Source organism: Triturus cristatus, chromosome 3_2, assembly GCF_964204655.1.
Source record: "Triturus cristatus chromosome 3_2, aTriCri1.1, whole genome shotgun sequence".
In the NCBI taxonomy this organism is placed as follows: Eukaryota; Metazoa; Chordata; class Amphibia; order Caudata; family Salamandridae; genus Triturus; species Triturus cristatus.
The window spans coordinates 849,290,148-849,316,371 of record NC_140584.1 but is presented as its reverse complement, the minus strand read 5'-3'; the positions used below and the strand labels follow the sequence as shown (position 1 = coordinate 849,316,371).

The following is a 26,224-nucleotide window of genomic DNA, read 5'->3' as shown; positions in this document are numbered from 1 at the left end:
TCTCTCCCCCTCATCTCCTCCATCTATTCCTCCAAACAAGACTACGCAGTACCATTAAGAGTGACTTCATTTGGAGGTCAACACTTCTGATCAAAGCAGCAGTGGAGCCCCTCCCTCTATCTCAAATAGGATAGAGAGTTTACTCCTCTTACTTTGTGGTTCCAAAGAAGGCACCAAAGCAGGAACATCATTCTTATTGTAGAACTGAGGGCAACAAGTACATAAAGCAAGAGTAGTTTTTGATGTTGGGACTTCACCACATATACCCTCAGTTCCATCAGGGGTATTCTATGTGTGCCATAAATCTTCAAGATGCATATTTATTTTACATCCCCATCTTTAAGAAGCATTGCAAATCCCTAAGACTTCTACTGAGAAATGCCCAGTACTAATACAAAAAAGTCTTTCTTTTCAGCCTCTGGTCGGCATCACAAACCATTTTGAAGTAAATGGCAGTGGTGGCGGCACATATCAGGAAGATGAAAAATGTTGTCTATCACTACCTGGATGACTAGCATATAGCGGCACCGACACCTCAAGAAGCACAGCTTTACTGCAACATGACACTCAGTGCTTGAACAACTGGTGATCAGAGTGCGTCATTTCAAGTCTACAGCATTTCCAGTCCAATCCATACATTTCATGAGAGCATTCCGAGTCACGTGATCTGTAAGAGGAGAGATTGTGTTCTGTCTATCTGAAGTGCTGGAAAGATGAAAGAACCATCAAATGTAGTCTCTTCTGGGCTCAATGGTGCCCTGTATCTTTCTTGTTCAAAGTGTCTGCCTGCAGATGAGACCATTATAACAGTGCCTGGAAGACCAGTGGTGCCAATTCTCAAGCAGCTGTTAAGTTGAGTTAATCCTTTTTCAGGCTGCAATTTACTCCTGCCCTTGGCTGTGCCAATCAATTCATCTTCTGAAGGGTGTTTCCTTTCATCCTGTCATTCTATTCTAGACTTAAGAGACCAATAGTTCCCAGTTAGATTGGGGAGCCCACTTAAATGGCCTTCAGAATTGTGGAATATGGTTGGAGAAAGAAAAGACTTACCACATCAAACTCCTGGAGTTGAACCGTCAATTTAGTTCTCAAGTGTTTTCTACTGAGGTTCAGAATGACAGCTCTGCTTGTTCAAGCAGACAATAAAACAACAACGAATTTCATCTACAGGTAATGAGTCATGTTTTCCAGAGCACTGTCTCAAGAATCCCAGATGATTTGGATTTGGCTGATTGTCAGGAATCTGCTCATCACCGCAGTCAATCTACCTGGTGTTCAAAATGTGAAAGTAGATTCTCTCAGCAGAGCAGTTCATGAGAATTATGAATGGGTGCTAAGCAACGATGTCCTGCATGAACTCATTTGCAAATGGGAGTTTCCAGAGGTAGCTGTAGCTTTAGTCGCAAATGCAGACAACTTGAAATGCTCAAATTGTGCATCCTGATATCCCTAACCAGGCGCTCTGAAGAATGCTTTTGATAACTTGGTCGAAGACATTTATCTATGCATTTCCTCTCAACCCGCTAATCCCACCAGTATTCCTCATGCTACCGAAAGACCAGACAAGGATGATTCTCATTGCTCTAGAGTGGCCACACCAGTGGTGAGACAACAACATTGTACACCAATTGGAATGACCACACAATAGTCTGCAGTTCAAATCAGATCTCCTATTCAAGTTTGGAAACAAATCCTGCAACCAAACTTTCCATTATGGAACTTCACAGCTTGTCACCCCTACTCTTCCAATAACGTAATTTGTTTTCCTTTTTTTTTATTGATATTTTGCATAGACATCAGAGAACATTAACAATGTACATAACAGTGCCGCTTTGTTTATAGTATTAACAGTTCCTTGCGTTGCCAGTGACATTTGTACCACGTTATCCTCATAATGTGAGTTGGGAAGGGCTTCTATAGTCCTAAAATGAATTAATCATCCTTAATATTGTGTCACCTGTATGCCTGTCTTTCACAATGTCTGCCAGCATGGATGGGGTGGTATTTGCTCATTGCGTCTGACATGGGTTACTTTATCTCGTCTATATCTATATGCTGTAGCCAGCTCGTGAACAGGCCCATATATCGTTGGGGCGGGATCTTTCAGGCAGTAGCTCCCAGTAACAGGTCAATTGGTCCCTGCAATATGTGATATCCCGTACCCAGGCTTGCGTTGTTGGAGGGGTTGCTGCTCCCCAATGTAGTGCAACCTGTCTTTTTGCTAGCAATAATAACAGTGCCGTTAACCGCCTAGCAGCAGGTTAGGTATCCTGTACATAGTATAGCAGTGTCACCATGGGGGCTCTTGGTATTGGCTGCCCGGTGATGGACTCAATATAGTTGAGTGCTGTGGTCCAGAACGTGGCTGTGGATCTACACTCCTACGCTACATGTAGGAAATTTGCCTCTGGGCATCTACAGCACTAGCAGGACGCATCCGCTTTCCATCCCATGCGGTGTAACTGTGTGGGGGGGGGATAAAGGTAATTAATATGTTTAAAGTGGATTAGTCGTAGCCTATAGTTTGGGGATAGTTTCTTCAGCTGTCTGCTGCAGATTCTCCACTGTTCTTCCGTGATTGGTGCTCCCACATCTACCTGCCACCTCGTGCGAGACATTGGAACGACGATTGGGGATTCTCTTTGGGTGGTCGTATAAATGCGCGTCACAAGCTTGCGGGCAGAATTTACTGTTAGCATATGTTCTAGGGCTGACAGCGGCAGAGGTGCATCGGGGAACGAGGTATATCTAGCCCGACACGCGGATCTTATTTGGTAGTAAAATAAGGTATCCAGTGCGGTTGGCTGTGTTGTGCTACACATGTGTTGGAGCGTAAAAAAGTGGGCGTCTGGGAATAGATCTGTGCCATTGGTCAGTTTGTGTAGTCTTGCCCTGCTTTGTGCCTGTCTGTCTAACAGTGGGGTGATCTGTGGGTTATTGGCTAACGGCATGGCCTGCGCATATAGGTTGGGTATTTTTGCCCTTTTGCTTAACTCATGCCATGCCCATCTCAATGCTTCTGTGGTGTTGATTTCTTCTCGTGGGTGTGTGTGTATTCCTTATAAAGTGCCGTGTTCATTGGGAGTGGTGCTACTTTATTAATTTCTATGGCCACTTGGGGTTGGAAAGGTATTGGGTATAGCCAGATTTGTAAGTACTGGGCCTGTGCAATATATGCGTATAGAGCAAAATCTGGGGTCCCCCCCCCCTTGTTCCAGGGGCAGGGGCAGTGTGAGTACCTCCCAAGCTATTCTAGGTTGTTTACCAGCCCATACCAACTCGATCATAAGTGACCTGAGTCGCTTGAAAAAACATGTGGGCAGTGGCATCGGGATATTGGTGAATAAATATAGCAGTTTGGGAAATATTATTTTGGCAATTCGCCCCGCCAAGGAGATCGGTAAGTTCTTCCACCTCTGTATTTTATACTCAACCCAATCAATCGTTCTGCCATAATTTGCTGACCACATTTATTGTAAGTTGCCGCTCATCCAGATCCCCAGATAGCGAACCGGGCCGTCTGCCCATTAGATCTGGTATTCAGTGTTAAACACTGTTGTGCCTGAGGTAAGTGGAAGAATGATGCATTTTGCCCAGTTTACCTGGATGCTTGAAATGCCCCCATATCATACTAGCTCTCTGGTTACAGGTTCGTAATTTGCCGCCGGGTCAACCAAGTACAGCATAATATCATCTGCATACATGGGACACTATGAGCCCCCTGGTGGTAAAGCCAATGCTTCAGTTGGTGTGATGCTGTCTGAGTCTGGCCGCTAGTGGTTCAGTCACTATCGCAAATTGTAATGGCGACAGCGGGCACCCTTGATGTGTACCACGCGTGATTTTGATGGGCTCTGATGTTAACCCATTCACTCTGATCCGGGCCGTGGGTTGGGTGTACAGTAACTTAATGTGCTGTATGAACATAGGGCTCAGTCCTAGGCGAGTTAAAGTGAACAAAAATGTCCATTCTAAAGAATCAAATGCTTTGGTAGCATCTAGTAGTGCAGCTATTGTAGTTACATGCTGGGCTAGGTAGTGGAGTAGAGCGAACAGCGTGCGGAGGTTATGCGAGGTGGACCGTCCTGGCACGAACCCTGACTGGTCCGGTCTAATTATCATTGGCATCCAATAAGGACATTTAAATCTTCCTCAGAATTGCATGAACATTTGAGAGAAGCCAGATGTCTGTCCTCTAGAACTTAATATTCTTTCAAATGGAAGAGGTTCTGCATCTGGTGTGTCCATAAAAACATTGATTCAACCAGATGTCAAGAGGAAGTGTTAGTTTCATATCTTCTTGATTTAGCTAAAGCCGGCTGCAGTTTTCTACAGTAAAGGAACATTTAGCCGCTATTGGCTCTTTCCCCATAATTTGACAGTCAGTCATGACCTGCTCATTGGACGTCTTTACTCCCTAGGTATTAGAGATACGGCTCTTGCTTTGCTAAAATCTTTTTGTTTGGCCGTGAGCTGCATTTCTCCTTGGTCAAATTCACCTCATATTCATTTTCCCTCCCTTGCGGCGTGCCGCAAGGATCGTTCTTAAGCATCACCCTTTTTAATCTTGATATTTCCTCGTCGGCCCATCTTAAGACAATTGTTTTTTCAGTGGTGTCTTATGCCGACGACACCCAAATTGTTGTGTTAGTGGCCAGCAACCCTGTAGACACCGCTGGAAGATTTTACAACTACATCCCACAGGTCAGCAAATTAATGAATGAAAATTGTTTAAAGCTCAACTTGGTTAAATAAAGGTTTTGTTATTTGGAAACAACACCTCATTTTGGTCACATATATGGTGGCTACAAGAGTTGGGAAATATTCCCATTCCATTTTCAAGATTCATGTTTCACTGTCATCTGAAAATCAGATCAACGTCAGTACTTGTTCCTCCTTCTACATCTTGAAACTGCTTAGGAAGGCTATTCCGTTCATCCCACAGGAGCTGCAGAAGTCTGTGGGGACTGCCCTCCTTTTTGTCGATACAGGCCTATTACAATGTTCGGTTCATCAATGTACAGAAAACGCTTTTAAATAAGCTACAAGTGGTGCAAAATGCAGAGCTTGCCTATTGTAGGCATTCTTAAATACCAATCGGCCTCACAAGCCTTGATTAAACTACGTTGGCTTCCTATGGAAAAACGGACTGCCTTTCAAGCCATTTGTTTAGCTTTCAAGGCATTACATAAATCTGGTCCCCTTTGCTTGAGTCAACGTTTTTGCTGGTGCACTCCCTCCAGAACCTTACGTTCATCCTCAGCAGGTAGCGTAATTGTTCCCAGAGTCAGAAGGGCAAAGTGGGGAGGCAGAAGTTTTACTTGTACCTCCAAACTTTGTAACATTCTCCCCCATGATATCAAAAACATTACGCAATTGCTTCCGTTCTGGAAGGGCTTGAAAACATGGCTTTTTAACCAGTAGTTAGCTGTACTGCCATAAGTCTACTGCTTCTGTATTTTTTCCTATTGGATTAGGGCATAGACACCTCCCGGCAGTAGCGCGCTTTATGAATTCACATTTTATTATAGAAAAAGTCCATCTCAACCTTTTTTTTATTTTTTAATTATAAATCCCACTTGTTTAATCACTTTCTAGAACAAAAATAAAAAGGTTTTCCCTCTCTTGAGGAGCTTGTCTCCTGCTTGGGACCTGAATGTAGTCCTTTTTACTTTAAAGTGCCCTCCGATATAGCCTATTTACTTGCCAACATATTTCCAGAAAGAAATCCTGTCTAGTGTAACTTCCACCAGTAAAATTAATGAAATCAAAAGCTTATATAGTAAAGAACCATATATGGTTTTGTACAAGGACAACATTGTGATAACTTATCCTGGCGTCCTTCCAAATGTAATGTCGGATTTTCGCATTTACCTAATATTTTACCCCCCCCCCCCCCCCCCTTTTCCAGCAGAAAAGATTTTACATTTGCTGGACATTGAGTTCTGAAATTCTACCTTGATAAAACTAAAGACATTAAGCACCAAACATAAAGTTTAATATACCCATGGCTTTGTTCACCTCATTCCTTGTGTGATTTGGATTAGCAATGGAAATGTTCCGTAATAATGCTGCAGTAGCAGCTCTACATCGTGTTGAATGGGCTGGGGTCGGGGCCCCACCAGACAAAGACTTGCTGGTATGACAGTAGCTAAGTAAAATACAGGAATCTAGGGATGGACTGTTTTGAAGAGGCTAGTCCAGTACATACAGGATCATAGTTAATAAACAAAGATCTGGAAGAATGTTTATCTACATGAAGCAAACGCAATTTTTAGCTGCTTTGTAACCCTGCACTGCAGCCTCTCACCCGCTTTTCGATTTCTCTCCACAGTGCTGATCAAAAGTCAGAGCTGCAGAGTCTAAACTTGCTACACACATCGGAGGTGGAGGACCTCAAGGAGGAGATTGAGTCTTTAAAAATGCAGAACCAGCACCTGGGTGAGGCGCTCAGTATCCGGCAGCAGGTGAGTGAGATGGTGGATTCCACGTGGATCAGTAAATAATAACTGAAGTGTAAGAAAAGCAATGGAGAAGTGGAAGAGGATAAAAAGCAGCACACAAGGGAGAGAGCAAGCAGGAGGCGACCGGAGCAACATGGAGTGTCTGGGCAGTGGGTGACGGGATTTGGTTGCCAGGACACTGAAGACAAGGGGTTAGAGCTTTAAAGCACATGCCCTCTCATGGAGTGTGGAGAGAAAAATAAAGTTCCCTAAATTAGAGAAGCTGAAGGATATGTCAGGCAATCAAAAGGATGGTAAATAGCCTATGCTGTAGTGAAGTGATAAAGAAAAGGAAAGCATCAAAGAAGAAGAATGGAAATACATGACAATATAGCCATCTAATGGAAGCAGTGGGCAGGCTCTAAGCCCACAGCAAGTTTTTGCGATAGGCCACAAGAGGTCTTTCATACCTAGATCAGGTAAAAAAGAGAACAAAAACGTATTAATAAAAATGTTGCCTACATATATGCATGCTATCTTTATTTGACTACATTTTGCTGATTTAAAAACTACTGCAAATGGTGCCCTGGGGATTCCACATGTGTGCAAAGATATTCCACTGTTGTGTTTCAAACAATACAATGGAGGAGAGCTTACTCTATTAATATTACAAACCCATTTTTCATCAGGTCACTTAGTTAGAAATACTTTGAAAAAATTCAGTGCCAAATTCTGATCCTTTTTTTTTCTTACGTGACACTGGTACATCAGTCTCTAGTTTGCTATGCAGCAGTGACATAGTTAAACACTGCAGAATCAATGTCATTCCCACACACTGTGTGGTGGGAATTGTCACCAGATGACTTGGATCTATCCTTTTGTAGCTTCTTTTCTCTTTGGGTTTTATGTTCTTGAAGAATCCAGATAATGAAGTGTATACCTTAAAAGGAATGCATCTAGAGAAAAGGGAAACTTCTGATGGTACACTCCAAGAACTACGGGCATGGTCAATGGCATGCTCTAATTTAGAATGAAAAATAGCAACCCCTTGTAAAGCAAAGGGAACAGCTTTTTTTTCAAAGAAAACACTTCTCCCTTTAGTTTTCAGATGATATCCCACCAGGTTATAAAGTGATGTAGTCACTACGCTGTCTACAGAAATTATACAATCAGAATTCGTTCTTTTCTCATTATTTAAGTATCCATAAAACTTAATAACATTTCAAATATTTTTTTTTTAAAAACGTTTTTTAAACATAGTATGTTTTTTTCTATACAAGGAAATAGCCTTGGAAGAGCCCCGAAGAGAGTAAATGAAATCCAAGTAGCATGGAATGCAGGTCGGTCGGTAATTGTAAAGAACTTTGTGGCAGAAGCAGACCTTTAAACATAATTATTTTATGAATGGAGAGCCAGTGGAGTTTTTACAAGGAAGGCGAAACAACATTTTCTTGTTTAGCCTGGCAACTCTGTTTTGAATAACCTGAAAACGCAAGGTCAGTCACTTGAACGTGCCTGAAGTCAAAACAATACAAAATCACTTCAGGGACACCGTAGGAAAAGTAATTGATTTAAGTTTTTGTAAAACATGCAATTACTCCAAAGCGGGTGGGGAGGATGGGGGTCCTGGCATTGCAAGAAACCTACAGTGAAATTATCTTCTAAAGAGTCTTAAGACTCTGCAATGTTTTGCTGCACCTAATTGTGTTACTACTTGCCCTGTTCTATTCCATTTCTTATATGCTCTATTTTTCCAGTGTTACTGAGCATGCATTCCAAGCTTGGCATTGTTGTGTCCATGGCTGGGGACTGATGCCTCGTGTGTGGGATCTTTTATTGAGTGTGGGTCTTTTTGTTTCATTGATCCATGGATATGAAAGTCCTGCGTACATGGATTTTTTCTGAGAGCTGTGTCCTGATCTTTTGTGCACCCTTCTGGCTGTGCTATTTTGCTTTGACTTTAGAAGAGTCTTGCCTCCCTTTCATATCAGTCATTTCAGTATTGAAGAACTGAACAGATGGAATCTTTGCTATCGTTTTTTTTTTATTTAACCAAGTGCTCTGTTGGTTAGTCCCTGGTACATGATTATTTTTTTATGAGATTTCTCTATTAAATCATTTTAGTGTCTTGAGTCAAAATGCAACACAACTGAGGGGGTGGTTCATCTCTGAGTATTTCTGAAATAACTTGAGTGGATATTTAATAAAAATATTTTTGTGCTTTCAGAATGTAAAGCAGCTGCAGGCTATGGTACAACAGCAAGAGGTGACTGTCTTGCAGCTCCTGAGTGAGAGGAAAGAAGTTGAGGTATGGGCCTGGGTTCCATGAAGCTGTAGTTGTTTGGGTGGCCTGTATGTGTGGGAGATAGGAAACAGACTCTTCTCATGACTGATGTATAAACTATGGGTAGTCATTGTTTAGACATTAAAAGCTTGGCTGGTAGCCAATTTCAGAGCTCACTCTGGTTTGTCAAGAGCGAGTTTATAACGGGGTAGGATAGCTACTGTACTGCCCCCCCAAGCCCCTTGCCCCAAAAAATGGTAGGTGCAAAACTGTATAAAACCGTCAAAGACCGTGATGGCATATCTAAAACACTTTCTGTAAAACAACCTTACACAACATTGCAACTTCCTAACACACGAGAAGGTGGCCTCCCTAGACCTTCTTCTAGCCGATATTAACTTCCTGAGTGTAGACTTCAACAAGTAGATTGTTCGGACCACTACACCATCCTCTTCACCTAAATGAGGAACATCAAAAACTCAAAGGTCGGTTTTCAAACCTAAACTTTGGGTAAGGAACACTATGCAAATAAACACAGACAAAAAAAGCAGCAAGGATGAGCTTTTGTCTATAACCTTCTAACGACCAACACTCTGGCGATGACTTGACTACTAACTACAACAAAACGATGAGTAACATACTCCACTATCGTGCCCCACTAAAACTCAAAAGACTCTAGAACAACCCATCATGCTTATGGTTTAACAAAGAGCTGAACAAAGAAAGTTGATCGCTCAGACTAACCAAGAGAAGATGGAGACGAAACCATTCATCCTCCCACCTCACACCCGTATGACAAGAAGTGCATCTTCAAAGCAAAAGTCACCTTCTGTTCGCAGCTAGATAAGGCAGGAAACAGCCCAAAAAACACTTCAACGTCGTCAGCTAACAAACCTCCTCCAACATCGTCCAAAATACAACAGCTACATTGTAGTACTGAGGACAAATTCTTCACAGCCAAGATCACTAAGGTTGAACTCTCCATGATCAGCTGCCCTCCCAACACAGTCTTCATCAACCACACATCTAACCAAGGAACCAAAAAACACTAAACCACCTCACACCCCCGTCCAACTCTTGAAGAAAGCATTTTGGCAGGAATTCAAATCACTCGAAGACAAACCTCCGTCATATCAGACCTGAATCTACTGACACACACAGCTCACTCCTTCCCTTCACCTTCAGTCAAGGAACTCCAACACCTCCTCACAACTGTATAGACCAATATAATTCATTCCTCACTAACCCAGGGATCAGTCCCAGACTGCTTAAATCTAGAACAGGTCACTCCGACCTCGACAGCTTTGGGTCTATTAACAACCTACCCTTCTTGGACCTTTCCTAGTAACCACTCTTGAAAAATGTGTACTATCCCAGCCCTGTCAGCACATAGAAAACCATGACCTACCAGACAACTTACAGTCAGTACTTAGGGCGGGCTGCTGTATGGAAAAAAACATCCTCAGAGATGACATCCTCAGTATGTTGTATGCAGTTGACTCATACCATGTCATACTCCTTGACCTCTCTCGGCATTCAACACGGTCAACCCCAAAACACTTGATAAACAGCCAAAAATCATGCATGGTCTTTAGTGGCATAGTTTTAAAGTGGTTCACTTCAAAACTAAACCTAAGACTGCAGCTAATCACAATAAAAAGTTTGCTCTCTAGTCCATCCCATAAAAATCAAGGAGTCCCCTAATCTTGTCACCCTCTATCTTCAAGCAGTTAATGGAGCCCAGGACTGCGATCCAGAAACTTGCCATTCTTGTTTATCACCTATAAGTGGATGACACTCCACAAAATCCTAAAAGAGGCTCAACACTAGCTATCTACCAACCACTTAAAGCTAATCCAACCTAAGACAGAATTCCTCCTAATCTCTCTCCACATGGCACCTCCCTACCGTTACAAAAATGGATAATCCTACTAACCCCACTGAAAGTCAGACAGAAACACTCTACCTAGCAACACACTCTGACTTCATGCAAATGGCGGAACTATGCAAACCACTGTTGACAATGGTGAACCTCCTGTAATCAACAGGTACTATGTAATCACCAACCCACTTGTGGCATCATATGTGTTCTGAAATATGTAACTTGTACTTAACATTCAATGTAACCTCAGTCTGTGTAACCACCAGCCTATGGGTGGACAACTTGTGAATACTGTAAAGCACTCTGATACCCTTGGGTCATGTACGCACTCTATAAACATCTCAAAATAAAAAATAATTGCTTGCTTATGTACAGGAAGTATCACCATATCAAAGCTGGAAAACTGTGGTTACCAGTAAATTACTTATTTCTTTTCCAGCATTAGATCTTTCATATATCCACCCACATGCTTGAATCAAAATAGCAAGCAATATAACATTTTAATTAAGCAGGAAGCAGGCTCATCTGATTGAAACACTGCATAGAACTGTTGTTTTCATTGCTGAGTGGGCTGCTGTATTCACATCCAGGCAGTAATATCTGGTGAAAGTATGTCTGCTTTTCCAGGTGGCTGCACAGAAAATGCTCTGTAAAGACACTCGTAGAGAGCAGCCGTTGTTGCTATACATCTTTTGCAGTGCACCCTCACTCTGTACAGGAGCAGACAATTTGCCTTATTAAGACAACTGATGAAGGCAGACTGCCAATGTGCTATGCCATGTTTGGGCAACGGGGTGTCCTTAACCAGGATGTCCGAATGAGAAAATAATTAATCTAAAAATCTTATTTCCTTGATTTTTGTATATACAGAATTGTATGCACCTCCAGACATCTTTCGAGTGCAAGGTTTTTTCTGCAGTAGTGGGTGATTTGGGGATGAAAGATTGAACGGTGACAGGTTCTTTCAAGTGAAAGTCTGTAGGGACTTTTGGCATGAATCTTGGGTTGATCCATAAACTCTGCTTGTCTTAGGTGAAGCAACGGTATGGCTCCTTTACCAAGAATGCCTGTAATTCTCTGACTCTCCCTACTAAGTACTCTCTGTGGATAGGTTTGAAAGGAGGCAGCAGAAGTTGGCCCAATACAGTGTTTAGCTCCCATGAAACTTAGACATCTCACTGGAGGAAAAACTCAAGAGTCATTTCACAAATTGTTTTATAATTCTCTGTGAAAATAAAGATGAAGAAGAGTGTTCCCTTCTTTACAATCTGGACATTGGCAGAGAAGTAAACCCCGACTGATGATTATTTGAGTTCATTCTTGGCGAGCTCCAGCATCTGATGCAGCTGCCTAGCAATTGGGTTAAGGCCCTTTTTCTTTGCACTAAATGAATTGTGTCCACTTAACATTGCAAGTCTTTGTAGAGTTTGCAACACTGCCTGTACTAAGATGTCTCTGCAGTATTGAAGGGCGATTCAAAGGGTTGTACTCTAAGTAATCAGCAGTTAGGCTTAACAACTTTGTCAGGATGAAGAATCTTTCTGTTTCTGGAGAGGGGCCTGGAATGATTCTTCAACTGGATCGGTTTAGTACATGGACAGCCTCAGTAGGACACAGCACCAAAACTTATGAGGTTATGCCAGGGTAATCAAAATCAGGAAACCGTGATCTGCATTGTCCTTCCTTAACATTCGGGGAATGACGGGAAATGGAGGGAAAGTGTAAGCGAAGACGTTCAGCCATGTCAACGAAAGAGCATTGTCCTATGACCCTAGCTGATTGAACCCGCAGTACCATCAATGCTTGTTTTATAGAGTGGCAAACTAGTCTATGGTTGACTTACCTCACATTCCAAAGATGTATTCTGCTTGTTCCTGGTAGAGTTCCATTTGTGGCAATCTGAAAAAGAGCGACTGCTTGAACGGTTTGGTATCCCGAGATATGTCCCACTACAATGTCCACCTTATTGACGATGGCCCGAACCCACAGCATCGGTGCCTCTTCAGATGTAGTGTGTCAAGTTTGTATTGTATGCCCAGATAATTCAGCTTGATTGTCTAACCTCAGGAGAAATGTCCGGGGGCTTCATCTGATGCTCTATACCTCGAGGATATTTTTGTAGAGTTTCTTTTCTACCTCTGACTAGATTCCTCTCATGGACCGCTCTGGCATCCTTCCAGCAACACTGCTGTTGTCATGATTATCCTGTTTGTGAAAGGTTAGAACAAAAAACCTCCTTTGAGTTTTGATGGCATCCCCCACCACATCAAGTCTTGGGTGAGCCATATGGTGAGTTTCACTATGTTGCTTCACAAGACAGTAGCCTGTTTCCACTGGATATCCCGCTTCAGATGAATGGGCCTCATCGGAAGCCTATAAAAAGGAATCATGCCGATGCAAGACAACCTGAGACCTAAATGAAGCAATCAAACAATTTGTAGAACACGCTACTCACCCGTGAGGGTCTCAATGCGCTGAGGGGAGAGGGGGAGCTGCTACCGTTCGAACAGCCAGGTCTTGAGAAGTCTCCTGAAGGTCAGCAGGTCCTGGGTCTGTCGCACGTGGATGGGGAGGGTGTTTCCATGTCTTGGCGGCAAGGTGGGAGAAGGCTCTGCCGCCAGTGGTTGTTCGGTGGATGCATGGGAAGTGGCGAGGGTGAGCTCAGCGGAGCGGAGCTGGCTGTTGGGGGTGTAGAAGGTGAGTCGCTTGTTGAGGTATGCTGGTCTGGCGTTGTGGAGTGCTTTGTGAGCGTGGGTGAGGAGCTTGAAAGTGATCCTCTTGTTGACGGGGAGCCAGTTCAGGTCCCTCAGGTGGGCAGTGATGTGGCTGTGGCGGGGGGTGTCGAGGATGAGGCGTGCGGAGGCGTTTTGTATGCGTTGGAGTCTCTTCTGGAGTTTGCCCGTGGTTCCCGCGTAGAGGGCGTTGTCGTAGTCCCGCCTGCTGGTGACGAGGGCCTGGGTGACCCTCCTTCTGGTTCCGGCGGGGATCCCTCTGTAGATCTTGCGAAGCATACGGAGGGTGTTGAAGCAGGAGGAGGAGACGGCGTTAACTTGCTGGGTCATTGATAGAGATAGGTCCAGGATGAACCCCAGGTTGCGTGCGTGGTCGGTGGGTGTCAGCCGAGGATGAGGACCTCCGTCTTGTCCGAGTTCAGTTTCAGGCGACTGCTCTTCATCCATTCGGCAATGGCCTTCATTCCTTCATGGAAGTTGGGTTTGGCGGTGGCGGTGGCGGTGCCTTTGGTGAGGTAGAGGATCAGCTGGGAGTCGTTGGCGTATGAGATGATGCTGAGGTTGTGTGATCTGACGATGTTGGCGAGCGGCGTCATGTAGACGTTGAAGAGGGTCGGGCTAAGGGATGATCCTTGGGGTATGCCGCAGGTGATCTTGGTGGCTTCGGAACGGAGGGAGGCGGACTCTCTGGGCTCTGTCGGTGAGGAAGGAGGTGATCCAGTCCAGGGCTTTGTCGCGGATCCCTGCGTTGTAGAGGCGTGTGCGTAGGGTGTGGTGGCAGACGGTGTCGAAGGCGGCCGAGAGGTCTAGGAGGATGAGGGCCGTGGTTTCGCTGTTGTCTAGCAGGGCCCTGATGTCTATGGCGGCGATGAGGGCGGTTTTGGTGCTGTGGTTGCTGCGGAAATTGGGTTGGGACGCGTCCAGGGTATTGTTCTCTTCAAGGAATCTGGTCAGTTGTCGGTTGACGATCTTCTCGATGTCTTTTGCCGGGAACGGGAGCAGGGAGATGGGCCGGAAGTTCTTGAATTCTTTTGGGTCTGCCTTGGGTTTCTTGAGTAGGGTGTTGATCTCTGCGTGCTTCCAGCTTTCCGGGAAGGTGGCGGTCTCAAATGAGCTGTTGAAGATCTTCCAGAGTTGGGTTGCGATGATGGAGCTCACTTTGTTGAAGATGTGGTGGGGGCAGGGGTCTGATGGTGAGCCAGAGTGGATGGTGTTCATGGTCTTGATGGTGTTCATGGTCTTGATGGTACCTTCATCGTTGACGTGGTTCCAGTAGATCAGTCGGCCGGTGTGACTGGGGGGCGGTGAGTCTAGGGTCTTGGCGGCTGTCGGGGGAGGCTGGGTGTTGAAGCTGTCGTGGATGTCTGCGATCTTGCAGTGGAAGCAGATGGCTAGGGAGTCTCAGAGGTCTTGTGACGGTGGGATGTCGGAGCTGGGGTGGGAGAGTTCTTTCACGATGTTGAAGAGCTCTTTGCTGTTGTGTGCGTTGTTATCTATGCGCTCCTTGAAGGAGATCCTTTTGGTGGTGTCTGCAGCTGGCGTTCTTGAGGGCTGCATGGTTGTCGGGTGTTTGCTCGTGGCGCCATTTCTTCTCTAGTCTTCGGCAGGCCTGCTTGGATGCCTGGAGGTCGGCAGTGAACCAGATGGCCCTTCTGTCAGTGCATCTGTTTGAGGGTTTCTTGATCGTGGCGAGAGTGATGGCGCAATCGTCGATCCATTGCCTGAGGTTGCGGGTGGCTGTGTGGGTGTGGGTGTGGTTGGTCGTTGGGTCTCGGGCGAGGGCGGTGATTAGCTGGTCTTTGGTGACCTTGTTCCAGCTGCGGTGGGGGATTCTTTGCTGGTGGTTGTGTGCGGTGATTTTCTCGAAGGAGAAGTGGATGCAGTGGTGGTCGGTCCAATGGAGTTTGGTGGTGTGTCTGAAGGTGATATGTCTGTTGGCAGAGAAAATGGGGTCGAGTGTGTGTCCCGCAGTGTGTGTGGGTGTCTTAACACGCTGCTTGAGTCCGAGGTTGTCGAGCAGGGTGGTGGAGTTGCTGTTGTTGGCGTTCTCGAGGTGGAAGTTCAGGTCTCTAAAGAGGATGTAGTCTGTGGAGGCCAGGGCGTGCGAGCTTATGGCGTCTGTGATGGAGTCGCTGAACTGTGGCCGGGGTCCGGGAGCTCTGTGCACGAGGGTTCCTCTGAGGGTGGTGTTAGGATTGATGTGGATCTGGAAGTGCAGGTGTTCGGCGGTGCTGATGTTGCCTTCGGTGTTGATTGAGATTCTGAGGGTATTTCTGTGGACGATGGCAATTCCCCCTCCCGGTCTGTTGTCGCGATCCCTGCGGGTGATCTTGTAGCCATCCGGGATGGCTATGGCGACGTCGGGTGCCGATGAGGTGTTCATCCAGGTCTTTGTCAGGAAAGCGACGTCCGGGGAGGATGAGTCAAGCAGGTCCCAGAGTTCGACGGCGTGCCTGTGGACGGAGCGAGTGTTGAGCAGTATGCATCTGAGATGGTTGTGACCTGCTTTGGTGGTTGGGGCTGGACGTGCTGGAGTGCGCTGGTTGTCGGCAGGTGGTGGATCTGCCGGCGTTGAGTGCTTAGAGGAAGTTGGTGTCGTAGCTGCGTCTGGTGTCGTGGAGCTCGTGGGAGTCTGGCGCGGTCCAGGCGCGGACGGGCGCAGACGGGCTTGCCTTAGGTGCGCTTTTGGGGCGCCAGCGGGCGCCATTAAGAAGGAGATGTGGGTGGGAGGAGCAGCTGGGAGGCGGATGGGAGCGCGAGGGGGGCGGTGACGCAGCGGCAGGAAAGAAGGGCAGGGAGCCCAAGTGGAAACAAAGTTAAAACAGCAGAAAAAGGTGGCACAGTAGCCCAGGAGGCAAAGCAAAGCAGTGAGTGAAAAGCACAACATACAGTGGAAAGAAAAGCAGTGACAGTGAAAAGAGCGAGGAGCGAAGCGAGAGTGGTCACAGGGAGCTTAAACTCGCGGCAGCAGTGGGTGGAGGATCACGGGCACAGACAGGTGTAGCTAGCTGTGCGGCGTTGGGAGCGACCTGCCTGAACACAGGGTCAAATGTCGCACCTAAGAGAAATTTGTATATCCTGATGAGACCTGTTTGCTTCAGGCAAAATACCTTTGCCCTGGTCTTGAGTTACATTATCTCCATCACTTTTCAACCTATGTCAAACCTCTTACAGAAATTCTCCAGCACGTCAATATCTCCTATCACATATATGCAGACGACACCCAGGTTTACATCACGATCTCTTCGCAGGAGGAGATCAGGATAATAAATAATGCATTAACGAAATCGTTACATTGGTTAACTAGCAATCATCTTAAACTAAACTCGCAAAAAGCGGAATTCCTATTAATAAACCTCCTTCCACACCCCCCCCCCCCCCCTATCCCCCCAGAAAAAGCTCCTCGGATGTAGAGGAATGGACCAAACTGATCACTGGGCTAAATTGCATCCTGGTACAAGTTGACTCAACCAAATCGCTAGGAATAACACTCCATTAGAATCTAAACACATCAAATCAATGACGAAAAGTGCCCGTTTTCACCTGAACTACCATAGAAAATTGAAACTCTTTTAATTACTACTTCAGACCTCAAATTGGTAGTTCAGTCCTTAGTCATCTCAAGGATTGAATACAGATGTACGACATTAACTCGACTACCCAAGATCTCCACAGCACCACTAAAAGCTTGTCTCAATGCGTCAGCGAGATTCATTACAGGTTCTAGAAAATACAACCACATTTCCCCACGCTTGAAAGCTCTAAACTGGTTGCCATATGAAGTCAGCATTCAGTTTAAACTGGCATGTATTACACACAAAGCGCTCTACTACAAAAAAAACCAATGTACCTAGCCCAGAAAATTGAGTTATCTGGAAGAGGCAGACCATCCCAGAGACCTGATGTTGAAACCTCCTATCTTTCAGAAGAAGAAAACTTACGACCGAGCTTTCTCCGGAGCTGCCCCCAGAATCTGGAACTTGCTTCCTCCAAACATTAGAAGAATCCCAAACACATCAATCTTCAAGAGGGAACCAAAGATCTTCCTAATGAGCAAATTCCTACCATAACCAACTACTGATCATCTACCCATGGGTCAAGTTCACATAAAACTTGTAATAAATAAATAAAACTCTTCTGAGGGGAAAGCTTTCTTGAGTTAAGTATCCAAGATTGATCCTCGTAACTGCAATTTTGTTACAGGATAGATAGATGATTTCTCGTGTTCAAGGTACATCCTAGTTCTTGGAATGTGCCGATACCAGTGGCAGTGGAGAAATAAGCCTCTTACTTTGATGGTACCTTGACAAACCAGTTGCTAGGTACTTTGTAATGACCCGGGGTGCAGAATTTAGTCCACATGAAAGTGCAATGAATTTATAATGCTTCCACACCACTGAAAATCAAATCACAGGCACTACCTCTGGTTTGGACATATGCGTGTTCTAAAGGTGCAGGGAGGTGATTTACTTCCCTTCCTAAAGCACAGAAAATCTTCAAGAAGGATTATTATTTGGAAAGATTGTCTTTCAGGAATTTGTTGAATTTTCTTGAATCCTTTCTTGGCCTTCACTGGCCTGATTTTTTTGTTTGTTCTTGACCAGAAACAATCTTCAGTAGAATCCTTGATTCCTGTGGTTCTTTGGGACCACTTAAATGGCTCGTTTTTAAAGGAGGACAGTCACATACTGTAGCTCCTTCAAGTGCAGATGGTGTTCCTTTCCGAGTGGAAGAGTGGGTATGTAGGGGGTTGCAGCAGGTAAATGTCAAACTCTCTTCTGGTTGACTAGGGAGGATAAAGAAAATGGTCCCCTTTTCTTTGCTGATGTTCTGCTGTATGTAGCCTTGGTGCAGACCTCTTCCTGAGGAGAGTAGCATGGATCATGACCTGACAGTATTAGACGATAGTAAGGTTTTCTTTGACCTCCGTACTGATGTAGTTAGACCTCCTTGAGCCACGAAGAGCAGTAGAAGCTGGGCGTCCAAACTGTAAAGTTTCTAGGTAATGTGCCATATCGGTCTTGATGTTCTGCAGACCATCTATGTGATTTCCAACCACAATGTAACCATCAAAAGGCATGTCTAACATTTTTGCCTGGATTTCTGGACAGAAGGATGTTCACCAAAGCCGCCCCTGCTAGTTGTTGAAAACCTACATTGGAAATAGCCATCATATTGTCGTTGATGGTGGCAGATGTGTTTGCAGATAAATGTGAAAACGCTCAGTGGCACACACCATGTGCCATGCCCACAGACACTGCATGAACTATATGTAAGTCACAGCAGGCCTTATAGCCCTAAGGCAGGGTGCATTATATTACATGTGAGGACATGTCTGCATGAGCAGGTATGCCCCTGTGCTGTCTAGTTCAATTTCTAGATAGTACAAGTGAACAGAGATGCCATCTTAAGCATATTTACTGGATACTGGTCATTACAAGTTCCCCAGCTACATTATGGTTTCACTGAAACCTATGGTGTTTGGAATGAAACACCTTGTCTTATTAAATCCATACTGATGCCAGAAGTGGATTCATTTAGCTATGCACCCAGAGGGTACCTTAAAGGAGGTGCACCCTGAAAACATACCAGCCATGTAGCATGCTGGCTGACTGGCATCTTCTAGCCTATCACCAGAGAAGAGTTTGTGATACCCTGAAGGTGAGAGTCTGTGCTCTGAAGTCAGAAACGGGGCCTGCTCCAGAGGAAGGTGTTCACACCTCCCACAGCAGGATGGCTAGTGAATCTGCATACCAAGGCCAGGGACAGAGGTAAAGACCATCAGACCCAGCCACCCTCCACTACTGCTCCTCCTCTCCTAGTGCACCACCTGTAGAGCCACTTTAGCTTTCCCCTTCAATTAATGTGTACAGCCTGTTGTAAGATGGGTATCCTCCTTTCTACAGACCTGGAAGGCAATGAAATTAAATTAATGGGTCTGACAGATTGTAGATAGGGGCTATTACCTACCCTTCTAGAAGACTCCTAACCAGATCACACCCCCTTAGTGCCTTCAGTCAGGGAACCATCTTCCATTCTTGTAGCAGGAGTGCCCTGCTGCAGAAAGGACTGATGGAATTGAGCAGATGTTCTACTTGCTGTACTTACTGGGCCCCAAGGAGTGCAGAGGGCTTCATCCAATCCTAGACCTCCGGCTCTTGAACTTTTACCTCTGCAAATAAAAGTTAAAGATGCTGTCCTTGGCTTAGGTTCTTTTGACACTGGGAGCAGAAGACTGGATGATGTCCCTCTCTTTGAAGTGCGTGTATTTTAACAACCCAACCTGTAGTTGCACAGGTGGAACCTGCACTTCGTGGTAGGGTGGAGTGGCAACTAGTTGGTGGTACTAATGTTTGGACTGACATCAGCACCTAGTGCCTTCACCAAGGTCCCCAGCACTCTAGAATAGACCAGACCTCTGATATCAGACTTATAGAAGGCGTGTCATGCACCACTCCCACAGGCAACTGAGCCAGAGAGCACTGCGACCAGCATCAGATTGCAGCTCTCCGACGCGTCAGCATATTTAGCAGACAAAGCCTATCTGAATTGTCCCTACAACACAAAGGAGCATTGCACACTGGATGCATCACATGGCAAAGCTCATGAAGTAGATGCTAAAGCACCCAGGATAATGTGCTGCATGGCTAAACACTTATAAGGTCCCACAGGCGAGACCTATTGGCTATGCCAATGCTTGTTTGCAGCTTGCTCCAAAAGATGACCAGGTGTTGAAAACTAAAAACCGGACCATACCTCCAGAGCTGACCTTTGATCAGAGAGCGCCCTGGGCAAAAATAAATGTGACACCCCTTCCATTAGTCCTCTTTAACTATCTATGCATTGGAGAGGTAGCGGTACGGTGAGATGGGCTAGTGAAAAGTAATCTGAGACGAAAAGCACTGAAATGCAGTCACGACTCGAGCACCATCAGCCTTCAGAAACTATGTTTAAATCAGGTGTCTCCAAGAAGTATCTCGTGAACTTCCCTTAGCTCTCCAGTGACCTGTAAGTAGGTCACCTGTGTGCAGCTCAGACTACTAACATGAAAGCCTTTGCTTGGTTAGATTATTTGTATGCCAGAATTAAAAGGCCTGTATTTGAGATGAAAATGTGTGTATTAACAGAATGTATAAGCTGATGTTTGGAGAAATATTGTTCCATTTCTAAAATAAATTGAAAGCTATGATATGAGTTGGAGACATTTATTAATCATAATATTACCTTGGTGCCCGGGAATTGCAGCTATGCCTGTTATGTATTTTCCATATAGATCCGTTACAAATCGATAGTGTTTTTTTTACCTTACTGCTGGCAACCCTGCTTAATGCACTGATGTGAGCACTGTTGTCAGTCTTACAGTAGCTCGGGATAATTTTAATTGATCATAAGTAGTGCTTATTACAGAAAAGGGTGGAGACCCCTGATTTAAATGCACTTCTCTGTGGTGCCATGTCGGAAGAAGACTGCCGCAAGCAGCTCCTGTACCCCAAAGGTCTGCGCCCTCCAGTCTCTCTAAAATATCTATGAGGCACGAGCTTGGTATGTTTTTGACAATGATACAGGGAAAATGAGATCCAGCTTGGACTCTCTGGATCTGTGGCACTTAATTGCAGCTTGGTAAGTGCTGCAAACTGATCCTGCACAGGAACACAGGAGGGCTTCTCTCCCTCTGCGCCAGTCGTCCCTCTTTGAAGAAAAAAGCGTGATATATTTACAGACATGTGCCTTCAGTTGAAGGCGTCCTAAATTTGTAAGTGTCCCGACAAATCTGTGACGTCTGATCATCCTAAGCCCTAGATGTATTGTCAACCAAAGCCCTAACTGCAGTTTCCTGGTGAATTTCTGTCCATAAAACGCACCCTTTTTTGTCGCAGTTTCACTGTTTCATGCCTCAGGCCCACGCAGTTTTATCTTGGACCTTCCATATAAAAAAACTCTTGAGTTGTACTTGAACTGCACGTTTTCATCCTTTCATTCTCCATGGAATTTGCAGCTTGGGGGTTTCCCACCAGTTGGTGCAACTTGTGGTTTGCAGGGGGTTAGCAGTTAGATTTCTTTAAGTAAAACCAACCGAGCAAATGTGGCCGTTAAGGAGCGCAGCTGCTCTAATGGTCTTGGTGGATTGATGCTATACTCCATCCTATAGTGGTTAAAGGTGGTGGACACTGTGTCACAAAACCCTGTTTGGAACTTGAATGTGACGTCCCGGGCGCGCACGGAGGAGCTCTGAGCGTCGTCGCAGAATTGCAGTCACGCGCACGCCAGAGCCCAGGAATGTGTTGAAGGGTAACCCGCCCCAATCAAAGGTTAACTGCCTTCGTCAGATATCATTATTTAGGGCTGATTTGTGGGATATTCTTCCTTTAAATTTAAACACGTGCTGCAGCAGCACACCCAGAGTTTGTGGCAAAAGCTGTGCATATGAATACAGCGGACCTTAACTGCCATTGATGGTAATGCCACCGATAGCTGGAGAGCCCAATGCAGTTTAATAACCTTGTTGTAGCCCATGCCATTAATTCATTTGTTTCTTTTGTGTTAAGCACTCCATGCACTGCACTCTGTGTTGCTGTTTCTCGAGTACTTCTCCCTCTTTCACTCGCTGGTGTGTTTCTCTCCATTGCCTTTCCCAAATGTGCACCCGTCCACACCCTGCTGGGTTTTGCGTCCCCTCCTATGTTGCCGTTACCTCCCCGTATTGCTGTTATTCACCACCACTCTCTCTCACGTGTTAATTCCACTTTCCGCCTACCCATCCGTTAAAAAAAGGCTTTTGCATTATTTATTTTCTAATTATTTACAAATCCAACTCAGATCGGTAACTGAATAGGAAAACAGAACACCCACGTAATTTTGTAGACACGTGCATGCGTAGTGTGAGCATCTACAAACTAGCACCCTGTTCACATCCAAGGTTCCCCCACCCTAACTTTGCCACAATACAAAGCATCGGGGATGCTGCTCAGCGTGCATAAAAACCATTGGCAAAGTCAGTATGTCAAAGGTGAGACCTATTGGCTTTACTAATGCTTGTTTAAATTATTTCTGTTGCCCCATCTACTGGAGCCGACTACCGCTGAAGCCTTCAATAATTGTGCAAAGACACCTGTTGCTCCCTCCATTGTTCATCTGTATGAGGGTACCAAGCGTGCAACGCCCATAGAGCTGCTTTGGGCTCGGCTTAGTAGTGTCTGGAGTCTTATCTCCCGCACGCCCGAGTTTTTCACAGGTCATTAAAGACCATTTGCATATTAACATACCTTAGTGAACTGGTTACCAAGGTTCGAGTTTTTCTTTTCTGGTTCCAGTACCCCCTGCCCCCCCCCCCCCCCCCCCCCCCCCAACCCCCACTCTACCTATTCCTTACTTTTGTATTTTACATTTACTGCTGTAGTGAGAGAATGCATTTCATGAAAAGGAATATAAAGTAGGGTTGCCAAAAAAGAAATGCCAGCCATGTGTTGTTTAAAGAGCCTGCAAAGACCTTGTCTTGACACTAAATAGGGTTATAAATAAAAAAGTATGTATTCTTTTGCAATGTGATTTTTTTTTTCTTTGTTCCCTTTAATGATTAGTCATGGATCACTCAGGCAGCCCTAAAACACAATTAAGAGTGTTTTCTGTTTATATTTGCTGTTCGAAGTATGCACAGATAAGTGCTGAAAATACATCTTTAGGTGACTGTTTATTTTCGTACCGTCTGGGACATCAAAATAATGGGCTGGCAACCCTAATCCTAAGACTGGAAGTTTCTGGCAGGATTAACACATTATTTATTTCCTCCGCCCTCAATCCCTGATTAATGCCGCAATAGTTTAACATATAGGAAACCTTACGCCGCTTTACTGTAAGGGTGTAGGAATGCACCCTGCATTCAAACAACGCACTCCTCATTCTCCCCCTTCACTTTCACACTCCCCCTGCACTCACAGCAATCACAATGCACTCACATTGGTCACCATGCACTCACACCATTCACCCGCCCACCCTGCACTCACAGTTATCACTCTGCACTCAAAATGCACTAGTGCTGTTCACCCTGTACCTCACCCTGCAGTCACACGAGCACACTACTCGCCCTGCACTCATGTGATACTTCAATCACCTGTCCCCTTCACTGCTCAATCTGCAAACTCACTCAAACAAGCCCATCACTAACCATTCATTCATTCGTCCCACTCTGCACTTACATTCGCACCCAAATTCATATGGTCACCTCACTCACCCTGCATTCACTCCTCTTACCCTAATCTCACACTGTCGCATCGCTCACCATGCACTCACATGGGCACTCCTGCCACCTACACAGTGAGAGGGTTAATGTGCTGGCTACAAAGAACATGTACCATGCAGATCACAGAACTGAGTGTGAGTAAACTGAGTAACGCAATAAAAAAATGAAATGTTTGTCAGAAAGGTGCTATAACGAGATGAGGTGCATTGTTGGTGAGTGGTAGTGAGGGAATTCATGGAGAAGGTGGAATGGGGAGGGGTGCCAAAAGAAGACTGTTGCACCGTGTGCGACCAGTGCTAGGGCCAGCCCTGGCTGAGAGTGTTAGCCCCCCCGAAGTTTGGGCCTAGTTGTGCCCCTGGAGGGTACCACCTTGTCTTCTCCTGAGTGTTAATACCGCATTCCTTCTTTCGTTGTTTGGGTATCTACAAGCACACGGCGCTGTGACTGCATTTGTCGCGCACGTTTGGATGAGTAGGGCGTCCTGGCACACATCCTATTGTAGTTTTACAGCAGTCTTCTCTCTCCCTTTAGAACTTGTATTCTGAAATCTCTCAGCTGAAGCGTTCCCTGCAGCTCGTTGAGACAGAAACTGAAGTGCTGCGGACAGAGCTCTCCTCCAGCAGTGAAGCCTCTTCCCGGGCGTGGATCCAGGAGAAAATACTCCTACAGCAGGATGTAAGTATGCCAAGACGGAAGTGTCGTACACTCGTATCCAAGCAAAGCTGCAATCTAGCTGCTCTTTAAGTGGGATTAATCATTGTGTTCTAGGCATGTGGGCTGCTGAATTCATATCTGTGCATAGGTCGCCGCCTAGTGTTGGGTCCGGATGTTTGCACGTTGTTGTCCTGGAAGAGTCTTCGAAGTATCACGAGATAGGTGACTCCTCCCCTGTACCACAGTGCGCATGGGCATCCTCTCCATCCTTAGATTGTTTTTTTCCGCCATTGGGTTCGGATGTGCTTATCTTGGCTCAAGTTAGGAATTTTCAGTTTAAGGCCAAAAGGCCTTTAGTTATCGTCGGTACTGTTCCCGTTCTGTATCAAATAGTTTCTTTAGTGCTTTAGCACCTTCCTCCAGCTTTTCGGATCCGCTTGGTCCGAATATCGAACTTCGCTCGACGATGGAATCGAGGACTCCGTTCAAAAGGTGTCCTCTATGCCACGCGAAATACCCACACATCGACGTCCACCCGGTACGCAACAAATGTCTCTCACCGGATCACAATGAGTCCAAATGTATGGCCTGTGCCCGATTCCGATCGAAGAAGACTCTCCGGAATCGACGGGCAGCGAGATTGGAGGCGCAGCAATCGGCGCCTGCGCTGGCCAACATCTTTAGCACCGAAGACGAGGACGCCGAGAGCGTGGAAGAAGTAGACTCCAGCCCCGCTTCCGAACACGATTCCTGGTCGGAAGACGACGATGAGGTGATCTTTCAGAGAGAAGAAGTCATCGACGAGGTAGGAGACTACGATGAGGCCTTTGGGGCCGAGGAAGATAGCTCCAGCGAGGAGCTATGCCAACCCGTCGATACGGAGGCCGACAAAATACGTCGTCATGAGGCTCAGGTCGAGGGATCGCCTTCGGGCCTTACCCGAGATCAATCTCACGGTTCTTCGGCCCCGCCTCGAACGTTTCGCAAGAGCCATTATTGTCGAAGACGACTGGATTCCCTTCACCGAAACCGAAACCATCCATCACACCAGTTCAGTCGAAACCGAAAGTGAAACTGGCTGTGATCGGCTTGAAGGCCTCGAAACCCTCCACTCCTTCGACGCCGGCAAAGGTCATCGGCTCCGACCGCGCAAAAAGAGATTTCGGTGCCGAGCTCACCGCAGCGGATACGGTTGCCGAGCAGAAGAAGAAGGCCCTCGGACCCCACAAGGCGCCTCGGCCTCTGGCACCGAAGACATCGGCCCCAACCACCAAAGTCAAGGTGGCCACCCCGTCTACATCGACGTCTAAGACGGCGGCGCCGGCCAAGTCATCGACTCCAACAAGCGTCGATACCCCCCTTCGGATCGATGACCCCATGACTGCAAAGAAGTCGGGGGCCGCTTCGACGCCTACCTCCAAGGTGCCGACCGGTTCCAAAGAGCCATCTGCGTTCACCGTGCAACAGGTCTCGGCATCGTTGCAACGCATCAGAGAACGGGCAGCCCTCCACTCTACGTCGGGTCCCGACACGCACAAGGCTTCCAAAGCACCCTAGGCGCCGACCAACATCACGTTTGGGTTGCCGCCGCCCACGGCGCCGAAACTGTTCGAGATTCGGACACGTGTCCGCCAGACACAGTCCCCATCCACTGGACAAACAGATCTCGAGCCTTCACAGCCACAATTCATCGACGCCAACACTGGCAGGTTGATGCTCCGCAAGCAGAAAATCACGCCAGAGAGGGGATTGGACTCCTATAAAATTCCTCTCAAACACAAATTACCGGCAGGGTCAGAGCCAGTGCTTCATGAACACTTTCAACCCTTCCATCAAGATCCACCGTCCTTTTCTCCGACGCCTTCAGAGGCGGACGCAGTAGAGGACTATGTAGGGGATGATACCACCTACCCTGGGGATATCGATCCTGATGATGACCTGCAAGACCCAGATCAGGCATGGGATGACCCCACAGACCAGGGTACCACACCA

General features: G+C 46.1%; 1 protein-coding gene across 4 annotated transcripts in view; it reads left to right on the top strand.

Moving 5' to 3' along the window:
* The window catches only part of SPAG5 (sperm associated antigen 5), a 577,046-nt gene that overhangs the window by 445,645 nt on the left and 105,177 nt on the right, over positions 1 to 26,224 (top strand). For all 4 annotated transcript variants that reach the window (XM_085649122.1, XM_085649121.1, XM_085649120.1 and 1 more), the window contains 3 exons: positions 6,335 to 6,467; positions 8,671 to 8,751; positions 24,110 to 24,253. In XM_085649122.1, the coding sequence (XP_085505248.1) occupies positions 6,335 to 6,467; positions 8,671 to 8,751; positions 24,110 to 24,253 (358 nt within the window). The remainder of the gene's footprint in view (positions 1 to 6,334; positions 6,468 to 8,670; positions 8,752 to 24,109; positions 24,254 to 26,224) is intronic.